Below are 17,699 nucleotides of genomic sequence, written 5' to 3'. Positions count from 1 at the left end.
CTGATCTCCTAATAACGGAGAAAAAATTCTCCGAGGAGAGAAAGCTTGGAAATCAATGGTATTCCTGCACTTGGAGGTGAAAGTGGAGGCTGGGAGCAGGTGGCCTGTGCATCTAGTCGACCTGTGCCAAGGTTTTGGTGGCCCGCCCCGTGTGTGGGCTGTGGGGTTGTTTTTTGTTGTTTTGTTCTGCACTCTGTTTGAATGGCTTCCATTCTACGGCCACGCTGCGCTTGAGCTCCTCCGGACGGGGCTTGAGCTCTTTGAAGGGCCACAGCCCCTGTGCTGGGCTGCCCGCATCTAAATCATCTGCCTGGCCCCTGACACCAACCTCAGCAGGCTTAGGTAGCAACCTCAGCACACACGGTATTAACGTAGAAAGGATGGATGTGCCTAATTCTCGCCCACAGGAGTCAGCCCTGGGAAGGACAAGTGCAATTTGAGGGCTTCTCCTTTCAGATTCACAGCTGAGCTCACGCAGCTTCATCAGGCTCCATGGAGAGCACCAGGGAGCTCCAGGGAATTATTCTGATGTAATCCGAGCCGCTCAGTTGCTGGAAGAAGCGAGGGCACTAGGTGGGTAGCAGTGAGTGCTATTTAATTTCTGAAAACCACTTCCCCACCCCCCATCAACGAAACGAGGCTTCCGTGCATCTCACTGAATGGTTTTCAGTGGGACTCCAGATGCCAATGTCCCCCAACCTCTCTCTGTTTTCTTACTTCGATAAATATCAGTTCTTTGGCTTATAGGAAGATAATTAAGAGTCCCCGTGTTTATTGCTGGGGAACAGTCGAAAACAAACAAACAAAAAGAGTCCAACACCAACATCCAATTGGTTTTCTGTTTATTATAAGACGCTATAATTTCCCAAGGCTGGTTCAGATAAATACATCCTGTCCAAGTTCGGGGGCTGCTATTTTTCCTTGCTTCATGAAGGAATCTATGGGCAGGCCTTTGATTTTCCGGACCCAGGCAGCTCTGCGGGCTTTTTCTGGGTCCACCACTCTGGCTGGCTTTACGGCCTGAAACGCCCTCATCCTGGCCTCCCCATACTCTTTCTCCTCCTTCACAGTCAGCAGCATGAACTCCGTGTTCACTCTGAAGGGGTCGAGGGCCGTGTAGAAGCGGGGCCGATCCTTGCTGGCAGCCTGGGCCATCCTGCCCATGGGCGGAGCCAGCATGCGGTTGGGTTTGATGACCTGCGTGCTGGTTAAGGGGCTGAAGCTGCGCGCCACCCCCTCCGTCAAACTGGTCGCCCGGTCCTCACCCTTCAAGCTGCCAGAGAACCTGGGGCAGATGAGCACCGGCTGGGGGATGGTGGACTGGACTCTGGGGCTGTGCACGGAGTTCTTCAGGTTGGGCTGAAGCTTCTGGATTTCCAGGGGAATGCTGGTTTGTTTCACCTCTGTGGGAGGGTTGCTGAACCTCAGCCGATCGACTGCATGTTGGACCGACTGTCCCTTCAAACTCAGGACCTTCCTTGGGTATGAAATGGAAGGCCCCCAGGCATCGATGACCTGGGTTTGGGGCCTCCGGGGATAGGCAAACTCCCCGGAATTACGCGCTTTCTGCAGGGCATCCACGGTCAGGAGGAACCGGTCGGGTGACACAGGGATGCACCACGATTTCTTTTTTGAGCGACTGATCAAGTCTCCCGAAGCTCCCAGTTGTCCTTGTTTTGGTACTTTCTCCACATCATCTGCTTTTTCCAAAAAAAAGGAAAGAAAAACAAATCAGTGCTCCATGAAAACCATGAAGTACTTAGGCATGAACATTCAGGCCACTCTCACTGCCGTGCAGACTAAGGTCTTTGCTGCCCAGTGGACATGCCACCACTATGTGAGCAAAGATGCTCTAGGAGACGAGAAATTACAATGTATTTAACACAGGTTTTTAACAAATATGCTAGCACTGGCGTACAAGTGTGTGTTAGCCTGCAGATGTACGTATTTTGGAAAGAACCTATGTAACCCCTATGCTCCACACATTCTTGAAACCTCCCTGTGGGAGTGAACTTCACACCCCACTACAGACCTTATAAATGTTAAGTAACATGCCTATATATTTTTTTTAAATTGTCTTGCAAAGTTTGACCTCCACCTTGTGAATCAAATTTGACTCCAAATGATCTTTGGATGTTTCTCAAAACCAAAACTGCCTTCAAAAAATACGTCACCCCTGCAAAATTGAAACTATCAGAGGCCAAAAGGCAGCTCCTGAACAGGAGTCCCGCAAAATGTTTTCAACAATCGCAGTAGGTCTAAGAGCCAGTGACAGGGACAAGAGATTCATTCTGGCATGCTACCTTAGGGTCAAGGCCTCCAAGGTGCCTAAGACCCTTGAGTTTGCAAGGACACCTGCATAGTTGAGCAAATCTATTCTCTGTCTCTCATTTGGGCTTTTCAGTCCCTACAATACCTCACAGGCACACTGAAAACATCATCCTCCTTTTACAAAAGGAATAACTGAACCATGAAGAGGAGAAGACATTTGTCTAGTCTGACCCGGCAAGTAAAATCTGCACCTCAAACTACACCAATATAACTAGCAAAGAAAATGCAACAGGTGTTGATTTTATAATTTTTTAACAGCGTATAATTTTCCTTGACCAAATAGGTTTTATCCCAGGATACCTGTGTCTGGGCATACCAAGATGAAATGAAATTTCAAATTTGTCTCAAATCTCTACTTTGTTAATTAAATAATAGTTTATAAAAACATATAAAGCTAAATGAAGTTAAGGTGTCAAAATCTTCCCCACTCTTCATCCCATTCCAGAATAAACTGCTCTGCGTGTATGTCTGTGTGTGTGAGAGAGACAAGACACAGTTTTTCTCCTTTTGTTCAAAGGAATTGTAATGGGCTCATTGTTCATGAACTTGTCTTTTTTCGTATAATCATGTATATATATCACGGTTCTCTTTCCAAGTCAAACACGTGGCTCCTCGTCCACGTTGCGCTGCTGTATAATACCCCCCAGTGTGCATGCCATCACCTGCTTAGCTACTGAGGGACATTTAGTTTGTGAGTGATCAACCTTAAAGAAATGCGAATACCATTTTTACTTCTCATATGAGCAAAATGATGTGAACACTCAGTGCTGGGCTGGCCTGGGTGCCGTGGGAGCTCTCGTGTGTTGTTGGTGGGAGTGCAAACTGACACAGCAGTTTTTAAGGACAACCATAGCAACCTCCTTGTAGCTTCTAAATGCAATCACCCTGTGGCTCAGTGATGCCAGGCCTAGGCCTTTTGCCCGCAGGTGTACCTGTCTGGGTACCCAGACCCAGGTGTACACATGGGTGCCCACTGTTAGCACAGACCTCACCAGATTCAATTGTTTTACCCTCACCTTGAAGCTAGTCTCTGCAGGGAGCTTGATTCAAAGAGACACTATTATATTAGCCAAAAATATTTGAAAGGCGTTTAAAATCTTTATCAGAGTCTCTCAGAAACAACAAAGGGACACCCCGTTCCTGGCAGCTCTTCTCCAAAGCCCCTTCCGCGCCCGTCTCCCTTACCTCCTTACCTCACAGGCATAGCACCGCCCCCCAGTCCAGCTCCTCCCCCGCGAAGCCCCCTAAAATGCCTCTGCAATCAGCCGCTGCCTCTTCTCCCTTCCACTGGGTCTACTCAGATTGATGACGTAACAGTCCAAGAAGTGAGGAGGCCACACGGGAGCCCAAAGCAGAAGCTCGGCTCTGAGAAAGTCTCCCGCTCTGCGTGGCCTCAAGTCAGTAAGGGACCATCAGGGCAAAACTCTGAGGAGAAGCTGGGCATTTTATCCACTCGGAATCAAAGACAAGCTAACTTATCGATTAACCTGCGGAAAACTAGACTGAATAGAGAGGGGGGGAGGAGAGGGAATTGAATCTTGCCACAGTAATTCAGAATAAAGCATCACCGTTCTTCTCTCCAGGGAGGGGTTTTGCTTCCGAGTTCTCCTGCTCAGCACCGGTGCCATTGACTTCCCTAGAACTCGGTCTCTTCCTGCCGTCTCTTCCGGGTGACTTTGGCTTTCCTTGACTTGGAGGTACCCCCGTAAACACTCCTAAGTTAAGATTGAGGAGGAAACTGCAGTAATTACATGATTCAATTAGGTATGAATACTGGGCAGGTAGCTGATAATCCAACTGACTTTCACCCAAATTATCACTTTATTGTCTGTTTCCTGTTGTCCCGTGAAACTAGGCAGTCGCCTGGAGCCTGAGGTCCATCCAGATCACCTTCGAACCCCCCTCCCACCCCCCGTTCCTACTGATTACCAAGCTTTAAGCATTATCTGAAACTCTAGGTCTTCTTTCCTAGCTGACCGCTTGTGGTGTAATATGCCTGGACACCTCTATTGATCTAGTGTTTTCCAGATACACGTTATCAATCAGAGGTCTAGAGAGAATACATTCCACAGAGAACATTTTTCTGCAGTTACAGTATATCTTGTCCCTGTCCTAAGGAAATAATCGTGTACTATATGTTTGGATCAGGGGCAAGGGGGGAGGATGTTGGTTGCTCGTCTTTTGTTTTAATGGCAAGTAGGAAGGGCTAGTGTCATCTACCCTATAAAGAGTCTAGTAAGTTTGAAAACTTAGGCCTTGAAAATCAGGAGATTCCTTTGAGCTGTCTAACAAACTGTCACATCGGAGAGAATGGCTCCCACCTTCCCTAAAGACTGGGATTTATATCATTAAGAAACCACTGCCCAAGGGATTTCCCTGGTGGCGTAGTGGTTAAGACTCCGCCTGCCAATGAGGGGACATGAGTTCGATCCCCGGTCCCTAGAAGATCCCACATGGCGCGGAGTAACTAAGCCTGCAAGCCACAACTGCTGAAGCCCACACGCCTAGAGCCCCTGCTCTGCAACAAGAGAAACCACCAAAATGAGAAGCCCTCGCACCGCAATGAAGAGTAGTCCCTGCTCGCTGCAAGCAGAGAAAGCCCACGTGCCGCAACAAAGACCCAACACAGCCAATTAATTAATTAATTAATTAAAAGAAAGAAACCAGTGGCCAAAATATCCCACAAAGAAACTGGTCCTGGAAGCCCCTCACCTACTCCACTGGGTACCACGGGGGCTGCCTGGGATTCAGCTCTCTTACCTGTAGGTAACCTGGATGCCCTCAGGAGGATGTGGGACCTGTGAGGTCTGTTGAATGGGGACTCCTGGACTGTCTGTTTGCTGGATACGGAATCCCGAGGGCTGTAAATCTGGGTGCTAGACTTGGAGAGAACGTCTGTGAGGCCGTTTTCCTCCCTGTCCTCCTCTCTGTCCTTCTTTTGCTTGGCCTGTTCCAGGGAGTACTGCCACTTGATGTTCTCAAACTGGAACAGGAGGACGTTGCCCTCTGTGTTGATCACCATCCTGGAACCAAAGCAACAAGGTTGCCCACAAAAGGAACGTGGAGGCCGCCACTGCCCAGCTTCCAAATATACGTTTGGACGACTGTCCTGTCCGATCCTGAGGCCAAGGGATCAGTGCCTGGGAAACGACCGCACAGCAGCGTGGTATAGGTTGCTGCGGGGTCTACAGTGGAGAAAGGTAGCAGGCTGTGCAGCAGGGGTCATTAGCTCTATAGCTGTTTTCTTTAAAAATCAGATGTGAGCGAGACATGTGTCCTGATTACTTCCCTTCTCGGGTTAAAATGTTTTTAAATTGAGTTTCCTTTCCTGGAGTGAGTGCCAAGTACCTGGGGTGCCCAGGGTAGAAGGCTTAGCTACTCTGCATACAGATGTCCTGAACTTCACTCCTTTTTTCTTGAGCACAGCATCCAAATGCCACGTGTCTACTGCCGCGATGGGATGAGGAAAACTCTGGTGGGGGAGGCCTTCAAGTCCTGGCTGACCCTCCAGCCCCGCCCCCTTCACTCTGGGGTCTCTGCGCACGCTCTCCGTTCAGACAGAACATGTGTACTTTGTAAAGCAGGAGGATTTCCATCTTCCCTAATCCCCACTCTCATGCCACTAGAGCAAAAAGAGTTCTAAACCCAGGGCCCCCAACATCGCCTCCTACCCACCCGCCGTTCCTGGGATTCACAGCGTTCACAGGGCACAGCTTTCCCCACCCCCACCTCTGCTGCTAGGTTTCCTGTAACTGTAAACAAGAAATGGAAATGCTACGTGTGGGCTCCTTTCTGCTCCGAAAGGCTGCAGTTTTAAGACTGTCACTGTCAGCGTAAGCTCTCCATAAAGATGACTGATTATGGTTTGAATCGCTGGAATGGAACTAGGGGAATCATTCCAATTAGAAAGCTCTTTCAGACTTATTTTTGCTCAAGCTGACATCTCTTGTTGGATGTCACAAATGAGAAAAGGTCAGAGGTGGCCTTTTTTCATGGCCCTCTGATTTCCTAACTGAAAAGTATTAATTTAGTGAGCCTAGCACCCCTACTTTAAATAAGAACTAATAAAGTGTCATTAGAAGGAAGGCAGTGTGGTTCAAAGCGATTAAGTGATGTGTGAGTGAGCCTGTAGTAGAATTTAAAAGTTAAGCCTAGTTGGGTATTTTCACATAATATCACCCTGAACCTAGCATATAACAACACAGTATCATATACAATTAGTCATCATGGTTCTGGTTTCTGTAAACTCATCTGCTCCGCTCTGCCCTCTGGACACTGGGCCGCCTGCCAATGCCACCACCCCCACCCTTCTGCAAGTCTCTCTGTGTCAGAAGTGAGACACAGAGAGCTGGGGAGCTCTCAGGCTGGACATGGGCTCAGGCGCTGCAGGCGGGCAGAACTGCAGTCCTGCAGCACAGCCTGTCCCATGATTGGATCAGACACCCAAGTGAAGAGCAGTGTGGTCCCTGATTGCTAAGTTTTGTGTGAAGTCCCATGAGTCCCCCATGAGCCTGTCACTCCACTGCAGCCTAGACTGGAGAGGAGCACGGCCGGCTCAGTCCTGCTGCCAGCAAACCCAGGGCCAGGTCCCAGAGGAGGGAAGAAAATCATCCAAATTGCTCAGGGCTCTGACCTCCACACTTACCACCCACCTGTTGCCCTGAATAAAGAAGGACAGCACTGGGTCACCTCTGCCATTGGCTTTCATCACCTTCAGACAGTTCCCATTGAGCAAATTGTAAATGCGGATCTTGCCATCTGCACAGGCACTGATGACCCGGAGGAAGAGAAGGGCCACGTGGAGAACCTCCCTGGAAGGGAACAGACCAACAGGCAGTACCCACCTTCTGGCAAACTGCGTGAGTGTGTCTGCAGTCGGGGCATTTCTGTATGGTTGGGAGGCAGGGGTCGTGACTGTCCTTGAAACAATGTTTGCCATCATTTTATGATTATGGATGTAAACCATTGACCCTCAAGACACAGCTGTAGCCTCCCCCCCATTCTGTAATTATTTTTCCTACAATTTGGTCACAGTGCCACAAGGTGGCAAAAGAAAAAAGCTTAAGTCACAGATTTTTTTTTTTCCTTCTTTCAGTCTCATATATAGATGACCATGCTTCTCTCTTACAATCTGATTCCCAGATATTGATTTCTACAAATGTCATGCTGGGAATTATTAAATGTTTTGAATCTTTTTAAAAGTAGCATTATTATATAAAGAAAGAAAAAAAAGCAGAAGGGAAAATGATCATCTTTATAAGAAGCAAAAACCTGGCATTTGAGCAGTTTCTTTTGGTTCTTAACTTAGGGGCTTTAATTCTTTCAGTGAAACATCCTTAAGGAAAATTGTACCCAGCGGTGAGATTTATGAGCTTCCTTTTGTGATGACCAGCAGGAAAAGAGAGGGGATCAGGAGAAGACTTAGGTAGATGCCTCCAACAAAATTCTCCCTATAACAGCTGGGTCCAAGTTGGGCTCCAGATGAGTGGAGTATTCAATTCTGAGAAGTGTAATTACCCTGTTGCTCTTAATGCTACTGAAAAATGGAACCTGATGACACCAATCTGCTAGATCTTATACATAAAGCAGGTCCATCGATTTCTGCCTTCTCTACCCATCCGAATCCACCCATGGCCTCACTCATGTGCTACCTTCACCATAAAACCACCTCTTATCTCCATGTCTCCTCTCACCCCACTCACATACACAAACTTCGGATATGTTGTCAGATCCTCTTGGGCACAACCCTTGTCTTATTCATCTTTACACACCCAGCACAGTGCCTAGCCCCATAGTAGGCCCTCAATAAATATTGGTTAGAAAAATGAATGATCACTGCTACAGTTAAAAGAATGACACCCACCCCAGACCATTTGGCCTTGGTCAGCTCCCAGAGTCATATTCAGACTTTTCGAGGCCCCAACAACTAGCAAAACAAAAAGAACAAAGACCTTGAAAGACAGGAGACATTCAAAAAGGAGCAAAGAAGCCAATGTGGTTTGAATCCCACCTCAAATGATGGATAGATAGGTAGATAGATGATTGATAGATAGATAGATAGATAGATAGATAGATCGATCGATCGATCGATAGATCGATCTAAGGTGAGTGTAAGAAAGTTCAACAAAGTTCTAGTTTGTTCCCAAGATGGAAATACGATAACTTTTTTGGTGCCCTAAGTGCATCTCAGTCCACCTGTTGGGGAATCCAGCACTAGGAGCAATGCCTCGTGACAGAAGAGTTTGCCTCTCTGTGTATCTCTTTGGATCTTGCAGAGCTGAGCCTACACTTCTCACGGGTTCCCGTGATATTCGGTGGTTCAGCTTATACCATTATAGCCAGGTGATTACAAGCACAGGCTTTGGGATCAGAAAATCTAGGAGCAAAACCTGACCCTACCTCTTACTGACTGTATAACCTTGAGAAAATAACCTCTCAGTCTTTAGTTTTCTCTTCCGTGAAAAGGGGAACTGCCTCAGAGGATTGCTGTCAGGATTAAATCAATCAAGGTGTTTGAAAAATTTAGCCCATACCTGACACAATAGTGGTTTTTGTGGTCCTGGCATAACCTAGTCTCCTTTCAGGTTTTATCTCTGACCTAGAAATAAGTCATTTGTCTCCTTCTTGATCAAAAACACTGCAGAGGGTGATGTTAGTGAACATGATGGAGGGAGGAACTCCAAAATTCCGTCCTTCCATAAAAGCAACAAAAAAAACTGGCAAAAACTGTCAGAATCAACTATTTGGAATTCTGGAAAATAATCAAAGGCTTGCAGCAACCCAGGTAGCACTTAGACAAGAAAAAGATCTTAGTCTCAGTGGGAACAGTGAGCTCTGTGGCATGTTAACGTACACTAGACCCATTCCCAACTCCCCGGCCCATGAAAATAACAGCCTGCATTCCTGGTGCTGGAGCAAACAGAACAGACCTCATGCACAATGAATTATCTGACCTCTCTGGTGGCCTCCTGAAAGACTGTCTCAAAAAACTTGTAATTATTTCTTCTTACCAGGAAGTCACCCTGTGCTAAAACTATTTCCTGGGGAGGATGGGGGTGGAAATGTTTTGCTAAAAATACAGGCAAATATTTTAGTCATGGTTGCCTAAGGCAATAGATATCTATTAGGGCAAACAATACACTAACCAAGAAACTTTGGAGGAAAAACTGGGGAATGAAATGTCTGTAAGGGCTTTGAAAATCTCAGACGTATTCCTGGGACTCTATCTGGCCACATACATGCCCAGAGCTGTGCAGATGTTTGGGGAAGACTTGAAAAAGCCCTAAGCACTCACTGCCGGCTGACTTTAATGGTCTGCACAAGCAGGAAGTGAGGGCTAAGGCAGAGTTGTGAACTGTCTTGAGTGTTGAAGGCTTCCCTCAACAGGCACACAGAGCACCCTGGCAAAGAATGGGAGGTATTTTGTTTAATGTAAATGGATTAACTCTTCAATTAAAAGGCAGACATTGGAAGAAAGGATTAAAAACATGATCCAACTATACACTGTCTCAAGAGACTCACTGTAGATTCAAAGACACAAATAAAGGTGAAAAATTGGAAAAGGATACCCCATACCAAAGAAGCACCAGCGTGGCTGCACAAATATCACACAAAATAGACTTTTACACAAAATTGTTAATGGAGACCAAAAAAGAACATTATGTAATGACAAAAGGGTGAGTTTACCAAGGAGGCATAACAATGATAAATGCATATTCACCTAAGAGCCCCAAAATATGCAATGCAAAACTCACAGAATTAAAGAGAGAAATAGAAAACTCAATAATCATAGATGGAGACTTTGATACAATACTTTAAATAATGGACAGAACAGAAAATCAGCACGAAAACATGAGCCATACACAACATTATAAACTATGAGGGTGAGTCAAAAATTATCTGCACTCCAGTTATATTAAAACTTCTGTTGGCCGCACTGTCTTATCAGCACTTTCTGTTCAAGGCTATTGTCTCCCCAGTCACTGCTGTGCACGTGGGAGTGTGTTACATCAGTTCATCTGTAACTGTGGTGTGAGCAAAAATGGATGCCCCACTTGTGATTTGCATGAAAGAAAAGCAGTGTGCAATGATTCGTTTTTGGTGATCTGAGGGTGTGCACATCCGCACACCTCTGCCCACACTGTTGACACTATGCAAAAACTTCGTTTTCAGGTGTTAAAGCTTCCTCCCTATAGTCCTGATCTTGCTCCATCGGACTTTCACCTGTTTGGTCCCCTGAAAGCAGCCCTACAAGGATGAAGATTCACTTCTGATGAAGAAGTGAAGACAGTGGTGCATTCGTGGCTTGCAGCTCAGCCTAAAACATTTTTTAATGAGGGAATATGAAAGCTTGTTGACAGATGGACAACGTGAATTGAAAAGCAGAGAGATTATGTCAAAAAAGGATGTATTTGTCTTTTCTAAAAGTTAATTAAAATAAATTCTGCAGCCAGAGTGTGGATAATTTTTGACTCACCCTCATATATGTGGACGTAACACAGATATACTGAGCATCCCACCAACAAGAGCACACACCGTCATCCCAGTGCACATGAAACATCCTCCAAGGTAGACCATTCATTAGGCCATAAACTGTGTCTCAGTAAATTCTGAAAGATGGGAATTAATACAAAGTACATTCTCCAGCTGCAATGGAATTAAATTAGAAATGAATAACAGAAGGAAATTTGGAAAATTCATAAATATGTGTGGAAATTAAACAACATGCTCTTCACTGGATGAAAGAAGAATTTAGAAAGAAAATTAGAAAATACTTTGAGATAAAGTAAAAACACAGCATATCAAAACTTACAGGATGCAGTGTTCAGAGGGAAATTTATAGCAGTAAATACTTAAATTTCTCGATTGATAACCTAACCTTTCACCTTAAGAAACTAAAAAAAAAGGGGGGGTAGGGGGGGTTTCAAACTAAACCCAAAGCAAGCAGAAGGAAAGAAAATCCAGAGCAGAAATCAATGAAAAGAGAAACAAAAAACAATAAAGTTAATAAAACAAAAAGTTTGTTCTTTGAAAAGATCAACAAATCTTTAGCTAGAAACTGACAAATATTTGCTTAGACTAACCAAGAAAATAAGAGGTAAAACTCAAATTACCAAATTCAGAAATGAAACAGAGGACATTACTACTGACGGATGGAAATATTCTATAATTAGATAGTGGTAATGGTTGCACAACATTATGGCTGTATTAAAACCCAGCAGATTGTATACTATAAAATTGTAAGCTTTAGGTTATGTGAATTATATCTTAGTTTTAAATTTGCAAAAATATATATATTATTACAACACTAGCTGTGGAAAAAACATTAAAGAATAAAGGTTTGGTTTTTTTGTTTGTTTGTTTGTTTTTTAAAACACACTACAGAGTACAGAAGCTTTTCTAAGGATCATCATTTTGTCAGCTGTACTCTGCCTCCTCTAATTTCATTCCTCACACCCATTCTCTCCCACACTGTATGCAGAATCTTCACTTTGGATGAAAAAAATGTTGGACCAAGAGAACAGAATGGAGTCCTCTTTCTCTGGTCCTTCATCATGAAGGACAGAGAGCAAATATATCTGCTTTTTCACCTATATCGTATTCTAAAGATGGGTATCCGTCCAATCATTAGAACTCTCCAGGAAGGCAATCTATCAAATGAGTCCTCATTAACAATCAATTAGAAATATTTATTGAGCATTTACACATACATGGCACGACTACCAATGAGTGGGAGAAAGGGCCCGACAAATGAGAACGTTGACCATGTCCTCCAGATGCACTGTAACTGTCTACGGATTTGCTGTAACTGTGCAAGGCATCAAGAGCCAATGTGAATGGTGTGTGGATCCATGGAACGGTGAACACACTGCTGAGTTTGCTGGGAACAATTATTTTCCAATAACTAAACTAAATCCTACTGAATCATGCTCAGAAGGTTTTAAAAACATACAGTTACAATTTTCAGGCGACATCACAAGGCCTGAGTCCCTCCTTGAGGTCAGGTTTGGACAATCCAGATGATATGCTGAAAGGCCTACCGATCGTCACCCAAGGGTTGGATGAATCATTGAACACAGGCGCTGCCTGACACCCACCTGTCAACAAGGCAGTCATACACCCCAGCCAGAGAACATACACATACAAGCCCCCTCCACCGCCCACAAAGCCAGTCTGCCTGCTCAAGAGGCTCTTGTGAGGATACAAGAAAACCTAGGGCCGTATTTCACTAAATAACTATCCCTGATAGATCCTTCTGGAAGGCCCATTCACTCTTTCAATCTATTAGGACAGCCCTTAGTTTCCTGGCATTACTTACAACGTCCTGCATTATTCATGCAGGACAGGGGCAGCATAGAGCAGTCTGCAAAACCCATGACTGTGGCAGAAGCACTAACTGACCACAATACCCTTTCCAAAGAAGCCTAGACGTGGCCTCCGAGTACTTCTTAATTGGCTCCAAACAGCCACTGCCACTCAACTGGGATTAGAAATGTAAAATGAAATCTCTTTGCTGTCTTGGAAAAGAATTGAGCCTGCAAGCTTTCAGGGAGCGCCTTCTTTAAGTCCTTAGTTATTTTTAAACCTTCTGCACTTGGGTAATTTTAAGCGTTTGTGAACACAGGGTTCCAAGAATTTAAGGTTGCTGGAACTGGCATTATTTGGGGGACAGTGCTGCCAATGTCCCTAAGTTTGGTAGGTAACAGATACAAGCTCTATTACGTGTGCCACAAGCACAAAACTTCAATAACCTCTCAAAATCCACATCTAGTGCTACCTCTTAAGAGAAACAAGGGAGGACGGGAGAGGGGGTGGTCGTACTGGGTGACAGGGAGAAGAAGAGGGAGCAGATACCGGTGAGGAGCAGAGGCGGCAGGAGGTCAGCAGAGAGCAGAAGTCTGGGCTCTGACGGGAAAAGGAGGGGGCAGGACCTGGGCCAGGGCTTCCTCTGCACCTACTTTGGGTGCTTGAAGGCCATGAGGCACCGCTCGTACTTTCCCACCATGCTCCAGGCCATCACCAGGCCGTCGGCGCTTCCCGACAGGAGATGCCACTGGTCGAAGCACAGACACTTCACGGCTCCCTCGTGGCCGCTGAGCGTCTGCAAGAAAAGACGCCTCTGTTTTCAGCCCATCTTCAGCTCAGAGTGCAACTCCTCAAGGCCAGAGCTGGAGGCTTCTTGAGATGAATCCCAAAGCCACGCCCCAGCATCCGTGGCCCCCACGACTCGGCACTCACCTGAGCTGACCGCACTTTTGTTCTCAGGAGGCCAGTGGCGTCCATGCCTCCCGCTCTCCAGAGCTCTCGCCCCAGCTAAGGAGGAGGGTGGTCAGGGAGAAACCCTGCTCCCAGTGGGTCTGTGGTGGGGCAGGCCCCACCTTGCTGGGATGCCAGAGACGGCCACGATCCACCTTCTCTGCTGCCAGAAGGGCAAGGCTCAGGTGCTCTGTCCCAGCTCCTTGCCAGGACCCAGGGACAGCTGGGCTTCCCTGTGCCTGCAACTGCTGGTCAGACCACGGTAACGACACCATTGGTGGGAGAAACCTGCCCGCCAGGCCAGCAGCTTCCCGCTGTGGTCCTCCCGGTGCTCCCCGCAAAAGTGACGTCTCACCACCACCCACGAGGGCCAGGGGGCTTCCATTCCAGTGAGGACGCTTTACGTGTGTGAACATTCAGTCACTTTCTAGGCAGCCAATGTCCTCTTCTCATGAGAGAGGATGGAGAAAAACAGCCATGGCTTTCTTCATTCCTATGCCCTGGAATCAGGGTGGAATGTTCCGGAAGAGGAAAAGGTACTTTACCTGTGCCGCTGTTAAAAGACCCAGAGCCCACGCGTCGTGCGGAGTCAGAAGGCAGCCTCCGCCACCGCCCACCCAGGACAACGCGGCTCCCGTGGGCCTTGACCTTCCACTGGCTCAGAAAGGGCGGGGGGGGGGCTTCCCCTTCCCCTCTGCAGCCCACCCTCGTGGTACTGTCACTCAGCTGCTCTAGGGTGGTCTGGGGAGCTGCCTGGAGGGGGACTGTCGGTGTCCTCCGGCCCTCGCCTCCGCCTGCCCCCGTGCGCGCCCCTCACCTTTACCAGCTGGGCCGTGACGACGTGCCACACTTTGACCGTCCCCTTCTCACAGCTGCTCACAATGTACGTGTCATTGATCCTGGTGGCCAAGATGGGGTCTTTGTGTTTAAAGGTCTTCAGGCACTTCCCTGTGTCTATGTCCCACTCTGAAAGGGAAGGGGAGAGAGCGGTGGTGTCTGGAGAGGGTGGCAGTGGGGCTCCGCACCCCGTCGCAGAAGCTGAGACCACCCAAGAGGACTGCCCACCAGACCCCGGAGGGCCCCGCCCGGCCCGGCGCCCCACAGCCTCACCCACAGTCCAGGTACCGGCCACCCGGACAGAGTTCCCCAATCACAGCCCTTGGGATAGCCTGCAACGCACAGACCTTGGCTCTGACCCTGGAACTTAGCCTCGGAGTCCAAGAGCTGGACAGCTCATCTGCAACAAGCCTCCTCCTCAAGCCTGAAAAGTGCTTGCCGTGAAGCAGGTGTCAGCAAAATCACGGCAGACGTTCACGTCGTTGTTCCTCCCAGAGGCTGTTCTCCTGACCCACACCTTCTGTCCCCCAGGGAAAAGAAAGCTGTCTCTCCTCATTTACATCTTTAAGTATTTCTGCATCTGACTTTTGGATTTTACTTTTGAGAGACTGTCACAGCTGAGGATGGCCTCTACCGCTGCTTCCACACAGACGGTGCTAGAGCCACGGCCCCGCGCTCTGTTTAAGTGCTGGGTGGGTACAAGAGTCCGTGGGTGGTGGGAGAACCGAGATTGAAGGAAGAACCTGAGAGTGGGCACCACAAATTCAGGGGTGAGGACGTTAAAGCCCCCAAAGACCCTTTTTCCTCAGGCAACGGAATGTGTAACCCAGGAGCAAATAACGGCCACAGCTGATGCCCGCACAGCCCTGGCTGCGAGCCAGGCACCGTTCCAGGTGCTTGACAGGCAGTGACTCAGCCTCACAGGACAGAGCTATGATTCGTCCTCACTGTGCAGATGGAGAAACTGAGGCCCAGAGAGGTTCAGCGACCTGCTCAAGATCACACAGGTGGTGAGCAGGATGAGCTGGGAATCGAACCCAGGGAGTCTGGCCCCAGAGGCCATGCTCCTAACCATTAACCTGAACTACGTGAGCACGCTTTTCTGCACTCATTTTTTACGTATGTATGGGCCCTTTTATCAAATTAGAAACAGGGAAATTGAAAGATGAATTAAAAGATTCACTGTTAAGGTGCCCTGATTTAAAGAATTTTTAAAGTGGGGGGGTTACCTTTTGGGTCTCTAATTGTCTCCTTTTTGGTTCTATTTTGGTAACCCAGGAAGGTGGGAAGAGCCCAAGCAGACTGACTGGTAGCTGGGGCCAGGATTAGGGTGAAGTGAGAGATCTTTGGATAATTTTTGCATTGTGTATTTTGCACATTAATTTTGACTTTTAAAATTTTGCATTAAAATAAGTATCTAGATTACTGAGCTTTTTGCTGTCCCCTTAAATCTGCACCAGAGGTGGGGGCCTAACTCCCCTCACTCTTGTTCCAGCCCTGCTGGTGGCCCACGGGACTCTCTCAGCTGGGTGGGAGGCCAGGTCCACCCTTGCATCTTCACAGCCTCTTCCTTCATCCTTTCTGCTCCACCCCTTGAAGCAATTACAGCAATGAGACTCTCAGTCAGCTGGAGAGGGCGGAGAGGTAGGGAGGAAGGCTTCCCAGGCAGGTCTGAGCATCTGTGTGTGTCCCGCCGGTCCACTGTCCCTTTCCCATCATTTTCCTCCGCCCACTCCTAATGTGCTGTGGGTTCCTGAGGCCCTGGCTTCTCTTCTCTTTTCACTCTTTCCTCCTGCTCTGCAGAGGAAATCTCACCCACACCTGGGGCTTCCAGCGTTCACTGTGATTGGTAACCACCAAGCTGACCTATCCGGGGCTGCATCTGCCTCCTGCAGCCCTCTCCTGGACATGCGTGGGAGCCCCACACTCAGTGTATTAGCTTCCTATTGCTGTGGTAACAGATAAGCACCAGCTTAGTGTCTGAAAACAACTGGGTTATCTTACAGATGTCCAGCAGGACCTCACAAGGTTAAAATCAAGGTGTCAGCAGGGCTGTGTCCCTTTATGGAGGCTCTGGGGCGAGGGGGGCAAGGAATCCACTTCCTTGCCTTGTCCACCTTCTAGGGTCCCCCACACTCCTCGGCTCACAACTCTCTTCCTCCACCTTCAAAGCCAGTAACACTGCATCTCTCTGGCCATCCTTCCACAGGCACATCTCCCTTTGACCACAGATAAGAAAATGTCTGTTTTTACGGTTCCATGCGATTACCCGTGGGCCCACACCAATAACCCACCATCACCTCCCCGTTTCAAGGTCCTTAATTTCAGGACGTCTGCAGAGTCCCTTTTGCAGATGCAAGGTGCAAGATGAATGACAGTCACCGGTTTCCAGGATCAGCACGTGACCATCTTTGGGTGGCTGTTCTTCTGCCTGACACACTCAACGTGTCCAAAACAGAAGCCGTCACCTCCTCCTCCTTCCCTCCCCAACCCTACTCTTCCTCCGAAGTCCCATTTCCATTAGTGGTACTTCCATACCCCCAGGGGCCTGCATTATAAAGTCTGGCCTCACCTCCTTTCTCACTTTTCATCTCCAGCTGGCGGGGACGTCCTGCCAGTTCTCCTTCTAGAAATCCCCCTTCTGTATGTGCCGTCTCGTGTAAACTCGCACCCACCTGATGTCTTCACACGTGCCTGTTCTCGGACATTCTGAAGACATCACAGGTTGTCTAGACTGAGCAAGTATCTTAACTTGCCCCGTCCCCATGGAGTCACCACCTCTGCACATCCTTCTTCCACAGTATCACTGCAGCGACCTTCCTTACATACACGTTCCACCACGTCAGCCGTCAGCATGTACAGCCTCCCACGTCTTACAGAGCAAGGTTCCACTTCCAGCCATGACGCTGAAGGCCCTTCATAATCTAGCCGCAAACGAACGCACCCACCTGATCTCCAACAGCACGCACTGCAGCCCAGCCACACAGAACAGAGGGAAAGTCCCTGGATTCCTCAGTTTCTTCAGTATTCTGGGATTTGCCTGAGCTCTTCCCCCTGCTTAGAATGCTCTACACGCTCCCTCTGCATGTAGAACTACTCGTCCTCAGGACCACACTCCAACAGCAGCCTGCCTGCGGTGCTTTTCCTTTTACTCTTCTTTCTGTGGCCCCTTAGTTCTCCACAAGCTCATTGGAGCACACGTTTTAGAGCCACGCAGCCCTGGGTTCAAATCCCCACCCGACAACTGAGGAGCTTTGATTCGGGGCAAGTTGTTT

At 47.9% G+C, this 17,699-nt stretch overlaps 1 protein-coding gene and 1 long non-coding RNA gene across 2 annotated transcripts in view; one reads left to right on the top strand and one right to left on the bottom strand.

The window, feature by feature from the left end:
* Positions 1-454: 454 nt before the first annotated feature.
* Positions 455-10,691, top strand: LOC130839893 (uncharacterized). The gene is made up of 3 exons (XR_009049923.1): positions 455-573; positions 7,098-7,190; positions 10,504-10,691. It is a non-coding gene; the product is annotated as an uncharacterized LOC130839893 (long non-coding RNA).
* The window catches only part of FBXW10B (F-box and WD repeat domain containing 10B), a 32,866-nt gene continuing 16,005 nt past the window's right edge, over positions 839-17,699 (bottom strand). Inside the window, exons 9-14 of the mRNA XM_057714552.1 lie at positions 14,405-14,553; positions 13,290-13,432; positions 6,984-7,142; positions 5,092-5,354; positions 3,900-4,046; positions 839-1,700 (exon numbers count right to left, since the gene is read on the bottom strand). Coding sequence (XP_057570535.1) covers positions 877-1,700; positions 3,900-4,046; positions 5,092-5,354; positions 6,984-7,142; positions 13,290-13,432; positions 14,405-14,553 — 1,685 coding nt within the window. The 3' untranslated portion in view covers positions 839-876. The remainder of the gene's footprint in view (positions 1,701-3,899; positions 4,047-5,091; positions 5,355-6,983; positions 7,143-13,289; positions 13,433-14,404; positions 14,554-17,699) is intronic.

Source organism: Hippopotamus amphibius, chromosome 17, assembly GCF_030028045.1.
Source record: "Hippopotamus amphibius kiboko isolate mHipAmp2 chromosome 17, mHipAmp2.hap2, whole genome shotgun sequence".
NCBI classification, from domain to species: domain Eukaryota; kingdom Metazoa; phylum Chordata; class Mammalia; order Artiodactyla; family Hippopotamidae; genus Hippopotamus; species Hippopotamus amphibius.
Note: the sequence above shows the minus strand (reverse complement) of the source record. Positions and strands in the feature narration are given on the sequence as shown.